Source organism: Phaseolus vulgaris, unplaced genomic scaffold (assembly GCF_000499845.2).
Source record: "Phaseolus vulgaris cultivar G19833 unplaced genomic scaffold, P. vulgaris v2.0 scaffold_239, whole genome shotgun sequence".
Lineage (NCBI taxonomy): Eukaryota > Viridiplantae > Streptophyta > Magnoliopsida > Fabales > Fabaceae > Phaseolus > Phaseolus vulgaris.
In genome coordinates this window covers 6,447-23,080 of record NW_027174182.1, presented here as the reverse complement: position 1 = coordinate 23,080, position 16,634 = coordinate 6,447, and the positions used below count along the sequence as shown (strand labels likewise).

The following is a 16,634-nucleotide window of genomic DNA, read 5'->3' as shown; positions in this document are numbered from 1 at the left end:
GGACAACCAGGGGGAAGTCCGAGGCTACCTGGAGATGAGGACTACGTTCACGGATGGAGAGGCCTCGCGTACCGAAAGCATCCGGTACTTGGTCGTGAACGCCAGCTCCGCTTACAATATCTTGTTGGGCAGGCCGGCGTTGAACCGGCTGAACGCAGTAGCCTCCACACGCCATATGAAGATGAAGCTGCCAGACCTAAGTGGCTAGGTGATAGTCATCAAGTCAGACCAGGAGGAGGCAAGGAAATGCTATGAGAACAGCCTGAAACGAAGAGAGGCGTGTTCATGGTGTATGAGCGTCCGCCGAGTGCAGACACGACGATGATTGAGGCGACGCCCGCTGGGTCGACGCCTAACGAGGCCGTACCCGCAAGGGCGATGCCCGAAACAGATGCACCCATGGAAGAAGTCCTGACGACGCGGCGCCCGTGGAAGAGGCGGCGCACGTCGAGGATGGTAGCAGGGAACAACCGCGGCTAACGCCGTGGAGAGGGAGATTGGCGGCAAAACGTTTAAGTTAGGAAGTTTGTTGAGCCCAGAAGAACAGGAAGGGGTGGCATAAGTGATTTCACGCCACTTGGATGCTTTCGCATGGTCCGCCTCGGATATGCCCGGCAACGACCCTGATTTCCTGTGTTATCACCTCAGCATGGACGCCACGGTCCGCCTCGTGCGCCAAAGAAGGAGAAAGTTTAACGAAGAGAGGCAGCAGGTGGTAAAGGATGAAACGCAGAAGCTGTTGAGTGCTGGCCACATCAGGGAGATTCAATACCCTGAGTGGCTAGCCAACGTCGTCTTGGTGAAGAAGGCGAATGGGAAGTGGAGGATGTGTGTGGACTTCACGGACTTGAATAAGGCGTGCCCGAAGGACTCGTACCCACTACCCAGCATCGACGCGTTGGTGGATAGTGCGTCCGGCAGCAATGTGCTGAGCTTCGTGGATGCATTCTCGGGGTACAACCAAATCAAGATGCACCCGAGAGATGAGAGTAAAACTGCATTCATGACGGAGACTTGCAGTTACTGTTATAAGGTGATGCCTTTTGGGCTGAAAAACGCAGGCGCCACATACCAAAGGCTAATGGACAAGGTCCTAGTGCCCATGCTAGGGAGGAATGTGTACGCCTACGTGGATGACATGGTGGTGGCGTCGCAGGATAGGGCACAGCACATGGCAGACCTGGAGGAGTTATTCGTCACAATATCCAAGTACCGCCTCAAGCTAAACCCTGAAAAGTGCGTCTTCGGGGTAGAGGCCGGTAAGTTCTTCGGTTTTATGCTAACAGAGAGGGGGATAGAAGCGAACCCCGACAAATGCGCAGCGATTATCGCCATGCGAAGCCCGACGTCGGTAAAGGAAGTGCAGCAGCTGACAGGGCGGATGGCGGCACTCTCAAGGTTTGTTTCCGCCGGGGGAGAGAAGGGACACCCATATTTCCAGTGCCTCAAGAGAAATAGTCGTTTTGCATGGACTGACGAATGCGAAGCGGCTTTCATTAAGTTAAAAGAGTACCTGGCGACGCCACCGGTCCTCTGCAAACCAGTAACAGGTGTTCCCCTCCGGCTGTATTTCACGGTAACGGAGCGGGCTATCAGCTCTGTGTTAGTCCAGGAGCAGGACCAGAGTCAAAAGCCCATCTATTTTGTGAGCAAGGCATTACAAGGCGCTGAGACGAGATACTAGGCGCTGGAGAAGGCAGCGTTAGCAGTGGTGTTTTCAGCCAGGAGGCTCCGTCATTACTTCCACAGCTTTACGGTGGTAGTGATGACAAACCTCCCTATACAGGAAGTGCTGCAGAAGCCTGACGTGGCGGGAAGAATGGTGCGCTGGGCAGTGGAGCTGTCAGAATTCGACATTCAGTATGAGCCTAGAGGTGTACGCAGATTTTATAGCGGAACTCTCGCCCGAAGGTGAGCAAGAGGTGGAGGTGGGCTCGCAGTGATTGCTCTCGGTTGATGGCTTTTCCAACCAACAAGGGAGCGGTGCGGGAATAGTCTTGGAGGGACCCAACGGCGTACTGATTTAGCAAGCTCTGCGCTTCGCCTTTAAGGCAAGTAATAATCAAGCGGAATACGAAGCTCTGATCGCAGGATTGCTCCTGGCCAAGGAGATGGGCGCACAGAACCTCCTGGTGAAAAGCGATTCCCAGCTGATTACTGGGCAGGTGTCGGGTGAGTTCCAGGCGAAGGACCCACAGATGGCGGCGTATCTAAAATACGTCCAGTTATTGAAGGGAGCATTCAACGCTTTTGAGCTGGTACATGTCCCAAGGGAGCAGAATGCCAGAGCTGACCTGCTTGCCAAGCTGGCCAGCTCAGGCAAGAGGGGTAGGCAAAGGACAGTGATCCAAGAGACGCTCAAGGCTCCGCGTAATTTGTGGAAGATAACAGGGTGGATGTCTTCCAGACTTATACAACAAGAGGAAGGTTAAGGACTCATCGCTCTTTGAAAATGCCCCGTATCAGCACGTACGCGGATATGCCTGAAGAAGGAAGGCAAATGTATGTGTCCTAGCCGAGGGAGACACCTGGATGACGCCATACAACAGTACCTGGCGGATGGGGCTCTCCCAGTGGAGCCGGAAGAGGGTAAGAAGGTCAAGAGAAATGCCGCAAGATATACTCTGGTGGACGGAGTGTTGTTCAGGCATGGTTTCACTCACCCTATCCTAACGTGTGTAAGTGGCGACGAGTGTACTAGGATAATGGCGGAGCTCCACGAAGGCATTTGCGGGAGCCACGTAGGGGGAAGGTCCTTAGCCTCCAAGGTGATACGCGCAGAGTTCTTCTGGCCAACAGTAAAAGAGGACTGCACGCGACACGCCCAGCGCTGCAGGCAATGCCAAAAGCACGCTGACTGGCACAAGGCGCCGCCAGAAGAACTGCGATCCATATATAGTCCGTGGCCTTTTCATACCTGGGGAATCGACATCCTGGGTCCGTTCCCACTGGCGATAAGGCAGATGAAGTATTTGATCGTTGCCATCGAGTACTTCACCAAGTGGATAGAGGCAGAGCCCGTGGCACAGATCACTGCGCACAAGGTACAGCAGTTTGTGTGGAAGAACATTGTGTGTCGCTTTGGCGTACCTAGGCGCTTGATATCCAATAATGGGACCCAGTTTGCCAGTCAGCAGTTGAGAAATCTGTGCGCTGAGGTAGGTATCAAGCAAGTGTTCGCATCAGTCGAACACCCCCAGACCAACGGGCAAGTGGAATCAGCAAACAGAGTCCTGCTGAGGGGGTTAAAAAGGAGGTTAGAGAAGGCCAAAGGGGCGTGGGCGGAGGAAGTACCAAGGATCGTATGGGCATACCACACCACGCCCCAATCTTCTACCATGGAGACGCCTTTCAGTTTGGTGTATGGGTCGAATGCGATGATCCCCGTAGAAATACATGAAAGCTCGCCACGCTTTCAAAACTTTGTGTTTGAAGAATCCAACGAAGAAAGGCGGGTAAACCTGGATCTACTGGACGAAGCCAGGGAGGAAGCCAGAATAAAAGCCCAAGCGGTAAAGAGGAGAGTAGAGCGGCAATATAGCTCTAAGGTAAAGCCACGACAGTTTCAGATTGGCGACCTAGTGATGAGGAAAGCCCACCCATACGAGCTGGAGAATAAGCTGTCTCCCAAGTGGACCGGACCCTTCAGGGTTACCGAGGCTAAGGGCAACGGCTCGTACTACCTAGAGACCTTGGAAGGGGGTCCCATCCCGCGCAGTTGGAATGCAGCCAACCTAAAGTTTTATTTTAGTTGACTTATGTAAAGTAGCTATGTAACAGTCTTGTTAAAGGGGACGCTCTTTTTCCCTTTCCGGGGTTTTTTAATGAGGTCACCCAAATAAAAGAAAAACAAGTTTGAGAAAAAACCTTGCCTTGGTTTTCAATCTTTATCTTTCTCCGTTTGAAGTAGCGAGAGGCATCGCTAGTAAAGAAGGCGTCGCCAAGAAGACAGGCGTCGCCAAGAAGAAGGGCGTCGCCAAGAAAGTAGGCGTCGCCAAAAAAGAAGGCGTCGCCAAGGAGAAAGGCGTCGCCAAAAAGAAAGGTGTCGCCTGAGTGCAGGCGCCGCTAAGAAACATGACGGAGGAAAAACGCACAATATATGAGATGTATGCAAAGTAAAGTGGCGTTACAGAAACCAAGTGTGGTATAATACAATTGATTTTACAAGCAGTTTTCGATACAGATGGGAGAAACGCGAGTAGGGCAAACATTACAACTCATACAAAAGCACAAACGAATCACTTCTCAATGGCCGTCGGGATCAGCACGGGAAGAAGACGAAGCCCCGCTCTCAGCCCACAGAGCTCGGGTAAGTAGTGTCCTCCGCTCTTGGTTTATTTTCGAACCTGCACCAAGGAAGATGAATGTGTCAGAGACACCATGAAGCAAAACACACCCAGATAGAGAACGATAAAGGCGGAAGTTTTTAGGGCAGTGACTCATACCTATGTACTTTTCGAGAGTTCCAGCGTTGAACTCCAAACTGATCAAGGTGGCGGAGTCAAAACCTCCCGCCTCAGCGAGAATCCGGCAAACCACCTGGTCATTTGGGGCTAACTTCTTGAAGGGCTTGGATTTGAGGGCCCTCGTCTCCCTCACCCAGTACAGTGGAAAACCATCCAGGGCGGAGGGAGTGAGGTCAGAGCAGCAGATCTTGAAGAACTGGCCTTTCCACCCAGTGAATGAGTTTTGGAAGGGGGTCAGGAGAACTCTGCCAGGAACGTTACTAAGGGTTACCTAGAGGTTGCTCCTTTGCCTCTTCACCTCAAAGAAGTGAAGGAAGATGTCAACCGAGGGTGCACAACCCAGAAACCCGAAAAGGATGTCAAAGGCCTTGACAAAAGCCCAGCTGTTGGGATATAACTGGGCCGGAGCGGCATTGATCTCCGTCAGCAGTTCCTTCTCAAACCTGGAGAAGGGCAGGCGCACGCCGATGGTTTTGAAAACGACCTGATAGAAGTAAAAGAAGGGGACCCCGTCGTTGGCCCGTTCGTCTCCACATACTGGCTCCCCTAGAGTGCAAGGGAGCACAACAATGTCATCATCGTGCCTCCTCGCGAAGGCACAGTGATTATAGGAGCATGAATCCCCTTTGTGTTCCCTTATGGCCCTGGTGGAGAGTAAGCAGGAGCATTCGTCAAGAAGCTCGCTCGAAGCCCAAGTATACAGGTCCTTGGGGTTGACCCTGGGGGGAGTGGCACGATAAGACATTCTTGAACAGAATCAGGGAGGTTTGAAGGCGTGAGGCCCACTGGTAACGCAAGGTTAAAACGCTGGTGGGAACAAACACTGGAAGAACCCTTCGCGAGAAGAGAAAGGGTGCAAGTAGAAAGGGTGCAAGTAGGTTACGAAAAGCGCAGAAATGATGAGGGCAGTTTCAAAGTTTTGAAGAATTAAATACTGCGGTTAGAAAGCCAAACGACGCCAATGGGAGTATTGCAGTTATAGCGCTAAAGGACGCGAATGGATGCACCACACGATCGAGCCACGTGGCGGAGGATGGAAGGATGGCCCTGGCACCACTGGTTAAACTCAAAAAACGTCGTATCGACAGAATGCCCAAGGGTACGATGCGCCGTCGAGAGTGGGTCAGGGGCACAGTAGGAGTCAGGACCAAGTCGAGTGACTAAACGTCCCATCAGCCATGCAAGGAGCGCCACGTGGATGGCACAGGCGAAACCTTGAACTCTTCGCCATCCTCATGCGTCGACCAAGGCCAAGGTCAAAGTCAATGCCAAGGTAAAGATAACGCCCAAGGCGACGCCAGCATGAGACGCCCGAGGCGTCGCCAGGAAAGGCGCAAAAGGCGGCGCCAGCATGAGACGTTGCGGGCGTCGCCAACCCAAGTATCAGCAGTGCCGCCTCCCCGATACCCACAGGTAGGAAAGACTGTGGAGGGAGACGAAAATCGAAGAAGTCGAAGCTAGTTTAGCGGCGTCGCCTCCCTGATACCCGCAGGTAGGAAAGACTCTGGAGGGAGACGAGATCGCCAAATGCCAGCAGATCGCTGGCAGGGTTGTTCCCCGATACCCATGGGAAGGAAAGACCATGGAGGGAACGACCCCCCCCCCCCTAGAGCGCTCGACGTTTTTAGACACCCTGGGACGATACAGCGCTGCTGTAGCAGGCCTCTCCTTAGGCATGGGCGCCGGGCACCAAGAATCAAGGGACGGATCGCTTTGGTGTTTGAGACACCCCGTGGACGATACGGCCCCATTAGGCAAGCCTCTCCATGGGCGTGAGCATCGACGCGTGACCTTTCCCGGGCATACAGGGCCACCCAACGCAGTGAAAGAAACGGGTAGAATACAGGCAAAACAACCGAAGCACGCGAAGGCAAAAAACGAGAGTAAAATCACAAAGGTGGAATTCTATATCCCAGTGGCACGAAAGTAGTCATGCAAAAACCCAAAGTTGTAACGAAAGTGCAAACAATTCAAAGAATTACAAGTTTATCAAAGAGGGTCAAAAACAAGTGAAAAGTGTAAAGGAATAAAGTGATGGTCGAGGGTGGCGGTTCAATCATCCAGCTCCAAGGGCACGACTTTTCCATCAACGATGTGGTGAGTGGAATCGCAGTTGGAAATGTCGATCCCCGGGTTCATGCAGACAGCTTGGGCCAGAGCCTCCTGGAATCCCTCCTCGATGGTGCCCGCCATGTCATGGATGAGGGTCCTTTTGTCCTTCTCTAACTCCTCAATGGTGGCGTCCCCAGAAGCTACCTGCTTCTCCAAAGCCTCCTTCTCCACGCGGAGTCGGCTGACTTCGACCTGCAGTTTGTCGTAGTCAATCTGGAGAAGGCCCATAGCTTTGGCCTGGGTAGCCATTTCCCCCTCCATCCGCTCCATTTCGTCAGCCTGCTCACAGCAACGGTCCTTCAAGTCCTTTTGAACTTCCTCGTAAGCTTCGACTATGTCTTGGAGGCTCGTTACCTGAACTTGGAGGGCGACTTCCCGAGCGTAGAAGTCGGCCTAGAGCTCCACCGCCTCTGCCAGTTGTTTTTCAGCCTCTGCTTTGGACTCTTGCGCCTGCTTCAGGGTGGTTTGGTAAGTTTCGTTTTGGCGTCCTAGAATCTTCCTTTCCTCCTCCAGGGCAGCTACCCTTGTTTCCAAGGCCTGGAGGGTTTGGGTTTGCAAAGTAGCGTTTCTGGCCTGGGCGCGCCATTCAAGGGCCACCGCTAAGAAGGCCCCCAAGTAGAAGGGCATGCCCTCCTTCCTGTCGGAGCCTTCTGGCATTGTTCCACCACTGAAGCCCCTCATCAGATGCATAATTGGAGGAGGGATGGCGATAAGATCGGGGGCGGCAGCGACGGCGGCAGGAGAAGTAGAGACCTTTGCCGGTGGCGGAGGTGGAGCAGACTCGGCGCCTTCGCCTACATCCTCTTGGACGATTGTGGGGGGAAGGGAAGTAGCGCTTGGAGGGTTGTCCCTAAAAGAATCCTCTCCCTGGGGCGACACCGCTGGTAGGAGGGGAACCCTTGCAGATTTCCTCCTCTTGAAGGGTGCCACGCCGTCCGAGTCCTCATCGTCGGATATGATCTCCAAGACCCGTTTCCCTTTGTCGAGGGGGGTTGGGACCGGCGATGAGGCCACGGCCAGAGGAACGGCGGCAATGGGCAGAGGAGAGCCGGGAGTCTGAAGCGCCTCGGGGCTATGTGGGGACGGTGAAGATGAGCCTAGTGGGGCTTCGGTAGTGGTCGGTGGTGGCGGGGGCAGGATTGATGGGGGGTTCGGGTCAGTAGCAGGGGCGGAGGAGGCGCCCGCTTTGGCAGCGCGAGCGTCCTTTATCGCTTTCGCCAGCATCATTCTTTTGGAGGCACCCATCACCGATCCTACATTCAGATAAACCAAGCAGCAGAAGTCAAAGCCAAAGCAATTATGCAAAACCACAAAACGCGTAGAAACGTGAGACGCAAATCACATGGTACAATGGGAAACAGGTGGAAGAGGCCAGAGGAACAAACATCTGGTAGTAAGGTGCAGATAACAAAAGATGGTAAGGGGAGAGTCTCCCTACCAAAGTATGTGGTCAGGGCGTGAGCGTTGTATTCGCTCGCGATAAGCTTCAATGTATCGAAGACAATCCCCAGGCCAGCCAAGGCCTTGCATACCTCCCTATCAGCAGGGGATAGCTCATCCAGGGCTTTGGCCCTGAGCAGCTTAGGGTGCTCCGTCCAGTACAGGGGAAAGTCGTCTAAGGCTGTGGGGCCGTGCTTGGCGCTGCACACCCTAATGAATTTTCCTTTCCAGTTTTTGTAGGAGTTCTGGAAGAGGGAGAGGAGGATCCTACCCGCGATCCCGGAGAAGCTTACCCAAAAGCTTTTCCCCTGTTTCTTCACTTCGAAGAAATGCAAGAAAACATCCACGGAATGAAGGATGCCCAGGTGCCCGCAGAGAATTTGAAAACCCCTTACAAATGCCCAGTTGTTGGGATGGAGCTGGGCGGGGGCTGTGTTAATCTCGGTGAGGAGTTCCCTCTCAAAGGGCGTGAATGGGAGACGCACCCCGACGCGTTTAAACACCGTCTGGTACATGAAGAAGAAGGGACTCCCCTTTCTAGGTCTGTCATCCACACAGACAGGTTGCCCCGGTCGGCCGGGACGAACGGAGATGTGCGTGTCATGAGTGCGGCAGAAAGCATTAAAGTTATACAAGTGGGGATCCCCACGATGATTCTTCAGGTCCTGAAAGGACGTCAGGCTGGTACACTCGTTCAAAAGCTCGTCGGGGGCCCATGTATAGAAGGCTTTATAGTTGGACTTGGGGGTCTTGGGGGGAGAACCAGACTGGGAGTTCAGGCACGTCATGGTGTGAATAAATAGCTGGAGAAAGAAGAAAGGAAAAAGGTTTTTAACAAAGTGATGCCAAGACAGAAAAGGGGGTAAAACCCCAGGAAATACCACCCACGCGAGAAAACCCAGAAAGAAGGAGAATGGAACAGAGAAGAAAGGAGAAGCGGAAGAACACAGTAATGCATAAACGTAAACAGTCCCAGGCAGTTCAATAAACTATGCAATGCGACGAAGGAGAAGAGTTGGGATGTGCAAGAATCATACCTTTGTTGTCAAAGCGAAGGAGGAAGGAGAGCACGAAGGAAAGAGCAGGAGTTGCAGGGAAAGGGTTTGAAGGCGATGAACAGTGCGGAGATGTAGAGAGAATGGATGTAACAATGGTGTGAGCGCGGGGTTTGGGGTAACTTGAACGTTACATTTGCAACCCAAGAGGCGCTAATTAGGAGCCGTGAGATCGTGCCGCGTGTCAAAGGATTAAGCGCCCAAGGGGAGAGCAAGAGACTCTAGAGGTTGGCCGTGCGATGAGCCACGTGGCGCACGATTAAGCGTAGCCCCAAAAGGTGTTTCTTTCCCCGCTTCAGAGGATGTCCAATCAGCCATTAAGAGTGCCCCTATGGTTCAGAGAGTGTCACGTCAATGATTCGAGAATTGTTGAGTCAGCAGGGAATGACACGTCATCAGGGTGACACGTGGATGGCGTGGGCGAGGCCTTAGCCTTTGCGCTGAAGACAAGTCTTCGGCTTAAGACTGGGGGGCTTGTGTACCGCCCCGTATCCGGGCGTTGACAAAGTCAAGGTCAAAGTCAACGCCTGGAGTCAAAGTCAACACAAGGCGTCGCCTAGGTGGAGAGACGCCAACTACCCGCTTCGCCAAGAGGAAGCGTCGCCAAGGCAAGGCGTCGCCTAGATGAAGGCGTCGCCCAACCAGGCGTCGCCAAGATCAAAAATCACTAAGACAAGGCAATCACAGTGCGGTTCCCCGATACACATGGGTAGGAAAGACCATGGAGGGAGCGACGCCGTGGGTAGGCCTCAGGTCCCGATAATCCGGGGTAGTGATAAAGAGAAGAGAAAGGTGGCTTCAAGGCCACAGTGATAGCACCAGTGTAGGGCAGCCTGACTCGTGAAGTACCCCTGCCGCCCCAGAGACGCCTTTGGGACAGATACGGCTCAAGAGGAGGGTCACGCCCAGGGTAGCCAGGTGCAGGGTACGAGAGGAAGGCAGATACGCTCTCTAAGTGAGTGACTAGATGATTGGGGGCATGAGTTGGCACCCAAAAAGTCACCCCTTGCGCAGTAGCACTCCCAAGCAGGAGGACTCACACGTAGAAACGTCCCCAGATGGGGTCATGGCGCTGTGAGGCCCTCCACGTGTACGACAGCCAGGTCAGAATAGAAACACCATTTAGTCAGGTACCAGGTAATTAAAGTCATTTAATACAGTTTCTGTTTCGAGCGTTTAAGGTACTATAAAGGCTCCCAAGCGTTTCAACGTCTTAAATGCGCTACGTTTTCTAATTAGACGCGTTAATTAAGTGCGTTACGTTTTATGATTAAAAGCGCTTTAAGGCGCTTTAAATGCTTGGGTAGTTTAAATAGCGCCGAGAATGTTGGGAACGGGGTTCGAAGTTTTTGGCAAATTTTCCAGAAACTCTCTAGTTGCTTGCTCGAGCCTTGAGGTTACGAACAAGGGACTGGGGAAAGATCTTTGCCGGGACGAGAAAATACACACTAGAAACAGTTTCCTTTTTACCACCTTCAGAGTGTCATACGCGGTGCTCCGATACGGAGGTGCATAGTTTTTGGTGTTTCTTGCTGGCTAACTTGAGCGTCGGAGTGCAAACGGTCGCTAGGGCGCCCTTTTGTCCTTCTTTGCAGGAATCCACAGGTAATCAGTGGGAAGGAGTCCCTAGCTGACGGTTGAGGTTGCGCACGAAGACGTCCCAGGTCAACCGGACGGAACAACACTCAAGAGATGGAGTATATGAATTAAAAATATAACTATTCTCCTTTCTTTCTCTTTGTTCTTTTTCTTTTTTCTTTCTAACAAGATTTTTCAATTTTTCTTCAAAATATTTGTCTCTTCTTACATATTCTTTCTCCATCTATAAATTTCTGACCTATTGTAATAAATTTCGTTAGATCTTTAAAACTAGGTGTAGAAACAATAGGGTCAGCAAATGATATCTTTTTATAAGGCCTCTCCCTAGATTGTGGTTTAGAAGGGTAACCCTTCCCCTTGTAATAATTTATAGGGTATAAGGTGTTAGGGTATGGAGTTATATTATGGTGATGATGATATGAAAGGAGGAACAAATTTTCATCCCATACATGCTTTCAATTCAATCCAATTTAAAATCTCTGATTTGCAACCAATCCTAACATCATATTGTCTTTATTTCCACCAAGAGATGGCGTGATATTGAAAAATTTTGGTAACCATGGAAAATCCTGTAAATCCACATACTTGATGGTTTTCAAAAAATTGATGAACCTTTGTCTCCCATTCTAAATATACCCTAACTTTTTTAGGCCGACAAAAATATGTTTGTTTTCTATTTTAATTCTCTCTATATTTATGATCCCCAACCCGACTTCTAGATCTTTCTTTATCCCTCTCTTGAGAAATAATAAATTTAGAATACATTTCTTTCAAACCAAATATTTCTATTGTTTGCTTTGCTAGTGTGTCATGGACATTATTAAAATATTGAGTGTGAAGATTACCATGAACACTATATTGATGTAATGGATCATCCATTGTTAACTTAAAATTGCCTGAGTGAGCAAAAGATTTTCAAAAATATTTTTTTTATTTTTTATGAAGAAAAACAAGAGATCAAGTATGAGATTTCTCCATGTTCACTTCCAGGAAAGTGAAGTGAGTCACAAAGGACTACTTAAGTATCAAGACTTTCCTAACCAAAGCTTACCTTAGATAGTTCACACAAAAGTTCCCTCAAAGAATTCAAAACAAATTTATAAACAGGAGTGAGTGTGTGAATGAAAAAATGAAACTAAGATAACAGAAATATCTACTAATAAGCAACAAAAGATAAAACCTATGTATCACAAAGACTTATAAAGCAAGAAAATAAAGGAAGGAATTAAAAGTAGAAATTAAAGCGATAAAGGAAAATGCTAGTGAAAGTAAAACTACTTGAATCCTAAGGTGCAAATGCAGGTGACATTAAGAACCCCTGACACACTTACACCAAAATGCACATGAAAGCTATTAAAAAAAAATCTATTGGGATTTCCATGTGATCAAATTCCCAATTAACACAAAACTAAAAATACACAAAGGTTATGTGATACCAAAAATGCAGGAAGAAAAATTGAACCAGTTGTGATGAATCCCTTGATGCTTTTGTTATGTTGAATATGAAACTTTGTGCATTAAATTCTCTTGTCTCCTCCTCTCCCTTTTAAAAATTATCTTTTCAAAAATAGCACCTCAAGGAAGAAACCCAAGTGTCCTCTTCCTTAACACCAACAACTTGAAAACTCCAAAGCCTTCACCAACCAAGGAATCCAAGAATAAAAGAAATAAAAGCAAAATTTGGAAAGCTAAACCAAAATGAGATTAATGTGACAAACTACAATGTAAAAATAAGGAAAAGGAAAACCACAATTAAAGGTAAGAATAAAGGCTATCACAACACAAAAGAGAACCTAAGAATGACTCTAGAATGGATTACAAAAAGAAAAAATGTAGAGTGAACCGACAGTGAACAACCCATAACTTATGCAAAATTTCCCGTAAACTTTTTTTGTAGTTATCTAACAACCTCAACAAAAAATATCATCAAACATGACAAATTTTGTCTCAAACGGATATATATTCTGTGAGAAACAAATCAAACACTACAGCACTAGGGTTCAAAAAATGAAATTGTTTTTTGGCAGAGAGGACTCAAAACTTTATTGCAAATATTTTAGAATGAATTTGAGGCTCAAATTTTTATCACAAATGAAAAACACTATAAGCAAGGTCTGGTAAAAATTTCAAGTCAAAACAACCAAAGGATAAGGTGTAATAAATTTCAGATTGAGAGAAATCAACACAAAAAACATTATTTTTTCGTGCCATAAAATGTCCTGGCTTTTACTATTTATATCTTTTATTCTCTCTTTTTCTTACGTGTCTTTTTAATTGGATTTAAACAAAATCTAAATGAACTTCTTTAAAAAAAAGATTTTTTTACCTAAAATAAACTCAGAATAAATTATCAAAACTTAAACAAATATTTGACAAATTTGAACAAGAAGAAAAACCTAGGAATCCAAATGAAATGAGAACAAACTACAAGACACAATGAAAAATTATGTAATAGAAAGCACTATTGAAAAAATAACACTCAAGAACTCAAAGATTATAAAATAAAAAAGGCTCAAAAGCTTCTACAAATTTTTATGACAAAAACACAAACACTTGATGTGTACTTCTAAGAGGTATTTTAACAAACACATATGTAATAGGTGGAAAACTAGAATTATGTAAAAATTAAAATAAAAACTAGACAAGACTAATGACAAAAAAATATTAGAAACATTAACCCTCACCCAATTACACCCGAATCAAAAACACAAAACCATTCAAGAAAAATACCTAAATTTGAACCAAAATGAATTTCAACAAAATTCGTTAGGGGTTTTGTTGCGAATTCATCATACATCACAAAGAAACATCAAAAAATGAAAACAAATAACTTGTATGGATTGTGTCCTTTCTCTGATCCACTTGATGCATTTCTTCGTAAGTGTTAAGTGGAGATTGATGGAAGGAAGCGGAAGACTTGTAGATTTGAGGAGGAAGCACTGAATGGTCATGGAAGTTATTGGTTTGGGCGTGATTTTACAAGATGCAAGGGCCAAGAAAGAGGTTAGGCTAATGTCCTTCAGTTTATAAGAATGCAATGAACATTATAGAGTGAGGCTTGGATAAGTGAGCTAAGAATTTTAGAAACACAATTTCATATATCAATCAAGTATGGAAATTACAAGAGAGAAGTCTCTTATTTATAGGCTAAGGAGACTCCTAAGATGACTATTGAGTTCTTAAAATACTCTTCATTCCTATCATGCCATGTGTCAATCCTTAGTGCAAGAAACTTTCCACTCATGAGATGACACATGGTATCAAATGATAGGAGATTCCTTCATGAGGCACCCTCCTTAAAATTTAGGAGAAGTTTGAAGAGTCATTATTTGCAATTAGGAGACACCTAAGGAAGTCTTGTTTGGAAAGAAAGATATTCTTATTCTAAAGTTGGTTCAGAAATACAAAGCCAAAAAATATTATTCTACATATTTATATTTTCTACAAGAACTAAGGCAAATATTATCTTTTGAATTCTTCCAAGTTGATAATCTAATCTTAGTTGATAAGAATGGTGGCTTTAACAAGGATGATCATCCATCAACTTGTAACCTGCAGAGGTGTAGAATATTGGTGATCTGAAGAGGTGTTGAATACTTGTTAGTGAAAGGCTCTTGAGTGGATTTCTCAAGGGGACTAGACGTAGCCCTTGTTGTGAGGGTGATCTATAAATTCGGTGTGCACTTATCTCTCTATCCTTATCTATTACTTATTAGATTTTGTATTTGTTTGTTTTTCAGGTTTGTGAATAGAGACAATTGCACCTTCAAATATAAACCTCTGAGTCAAACTCTAAGTTTGGAGGAATGTAGGAGGGAGATGAAGACTATTCCATATGTTAATGGAGTAGAGAGCATCATGTATGATATAATGTGTAGCAGACTAGCTCTACCACATCTTTTTAATGTGGTTAGTGGGTTCATGGTAGATCCTAGATATGTTCATTGGCAGGCTTTAAAGGGGTTGTTGAGATATGTGAAGGGAACAGTTGTGGGTACAATTGGCTCTAGAACGGGGGTGAATGGAGCTTAAACTCAATTCACTTATCTCTATCACAATCAATCTCAGATTATAATAAGCAAGGGATAAAAAGAAATATGCACAAAGTTTTAAATTGGTTCACCCAATCACAGGGCTACGTCTAGTCTGTTAGAATGTATGGCTTTAAACTAAAGAGGGGGTGAATGGTTTAAAGAGGGTTTTCGCAAACTTTTAAGTCAAGAATGAAATTACTTCGAGAAACACTTGAATCAGAATTCAGTTTGCCAAAATACAAAGCAAATAAGCACAGCACCAGAAAAACAATTGGTTGTTTATACCAGTTCACAAATATAAAAACTGAATTTAAAGAGATTAAGGATAGAGAGAATGCACACAGAGGTTTATACTAGTTCACTCTAAACTTAGAGCTACGTCCAGTCATCCCAGAAACCACTGGGGAATCCACTAAGCAATCAACCCTAGATTACTTACAACACAACCAAAGAAGTGACCTTGATCCCCTCAACACACACACTTCCTTTGGCTAAGCACAACAACAATAAGAATATTGATCTTGATCCCCTCAAGAACACACAACACTTCTCAGCAATACACACAAAGTTTCCTTCAAAAGATACAAAGGATTACACTTGTTACAGAAAAAATCTGAAATCAATACAAGATGAAAATCCTATCTCACACTTTTTTATCAATGCACTCTCTAAGCCATTCTCAACTTTTCAAAATCTCAAAATCAGTTCTCAAAAAACTCAAATCTGTTTTTCTGTATTTAAAACAAAGTTGTTTGTTGCATAATCTTAACAAACTATTAATTGCATTTAAAGATTGGTCAAAGCATTAAAAACTGGAGCATAAACAGTTAGAAAATCATTTAATGCTCAGTCAAAGCACAAAACAGTTTTTTGTTATGGTCCCAAAACAAACAATCGGTTGTTTCCACGATTCAATCGGTTGTTTTGGTTTGACAGCAAGTCAACCATTGAAAACAGTTTTCAACCTTTCTGAAAACACCTAAGTATAAAACAATCGGTTGTTTCGACAAAACAACAGGTTGTTTTTCACTTAGTTTGAAAAACACTTTTCTTTTTTAAATGGATTGAGAATGCTTATGCTTTGGATTCAATCAAGAGTGAATTATACATAAAGTCTACCCCAGATCCTATATAAAATACAGCTCAGCAACAACAAGCACATCCACCCTTTCATCAACCTTCAAAGGGTTTGGATTCTTCAAAGCTTGAACACACTTGGTTCAACAATCTCCCCCTATTTGATGAAGACAAATTTCTGATTGCTTGGGTTGGATTTGGTTGAATCTGAAGCAGTTCCTGCAAGACATAGTTTAAGCAAAGCACTTCTGATATAGGGTTAGAACAGAAACAATATATCAGAGCAAAATATCATAGCATAGAAAAACCTATAAGGCTTTCTTTAACCAAACATACAAACTGTTTTGCAAAAATAATAACGAAAAATAAGAACACACATCATAAATCTCCCCCTATTTATCTTCACAAATAGACAAAAAGATGAGATATAAAGATAATTGTTCTTGATAAAACAGAACTAAAGAGCAAAAGCAGAAAACAGAAAAACTGATACAAGCCACAAAAACAATCGGTTGTTCCGTGACATCAACCGGTTGTTTTTCCTTCTTTAGTCATCCTTAGCATATTGTAGATCAAAAATCCGATTCTGAACAACTTCAATCTGTTCATCCAATGTCATGAAGCGTGAATCCATGTTTTTGAACTTGTTATCAAACCTCTGGAAGTTTCTTACACACAGATCATGGAGATTTCTTTGATTCTCCGCAAATCCATCAAGCCTATTGACAATGTATCTCTCAAAAGAAGACATGGTTGGCATTTCATCTCCCTGATTCCCTGCACTTGTTCCAGCACCTTGATTTGTTTCAGGTTGATCTTCATGTTGAAAATCCATGTCAGCAGCATGTTCT

General features: G+C 45.9%; 1 protein-coding gene across 1 annotated transcript; it reads left to right on the top strand.

Moving 5' to 3' along the window:
- The first annotated feature begins 7,928 nt into the window (after nt 1–7,928).
- On the top strand, nt 7,929–14,704 carry LOC137817590 (uncharacterized). The gene is made up of 2 exons (XM_068620874.1): nt 7,929–8,020; nt 14,413–14,704. The coding sequence occupies exons 1-2, from the start codon at nt 7,929–7,931 to the stop codon at nt 14,702–14,704; spliced, it is 384 nt and encodes a 127-aa protein (XP_068476975.1).
- Nucleotides 14,705–16,634: the final 1,930 nt, after the last annotated feature.

What these genes read in the sequence shown, in the direction of transcription:
- LOC137817590 (XM_068620874.1), top strand. Translation starts at nt 7,929, where the DNA reads ATGGGAAACAGGTGGAAGAGGCCAGAGGAACAAACATCTGGTAGTAAG. An exon ending in GGGAGAGTCTCCCTACCAAA is followed by an intron (nt 8,021 to 14,412) that starts GTATGTGGTCAG and finishes TTTGTTTTTCAG; the next exon opens with GTTTGTGAATAGAGACAATT.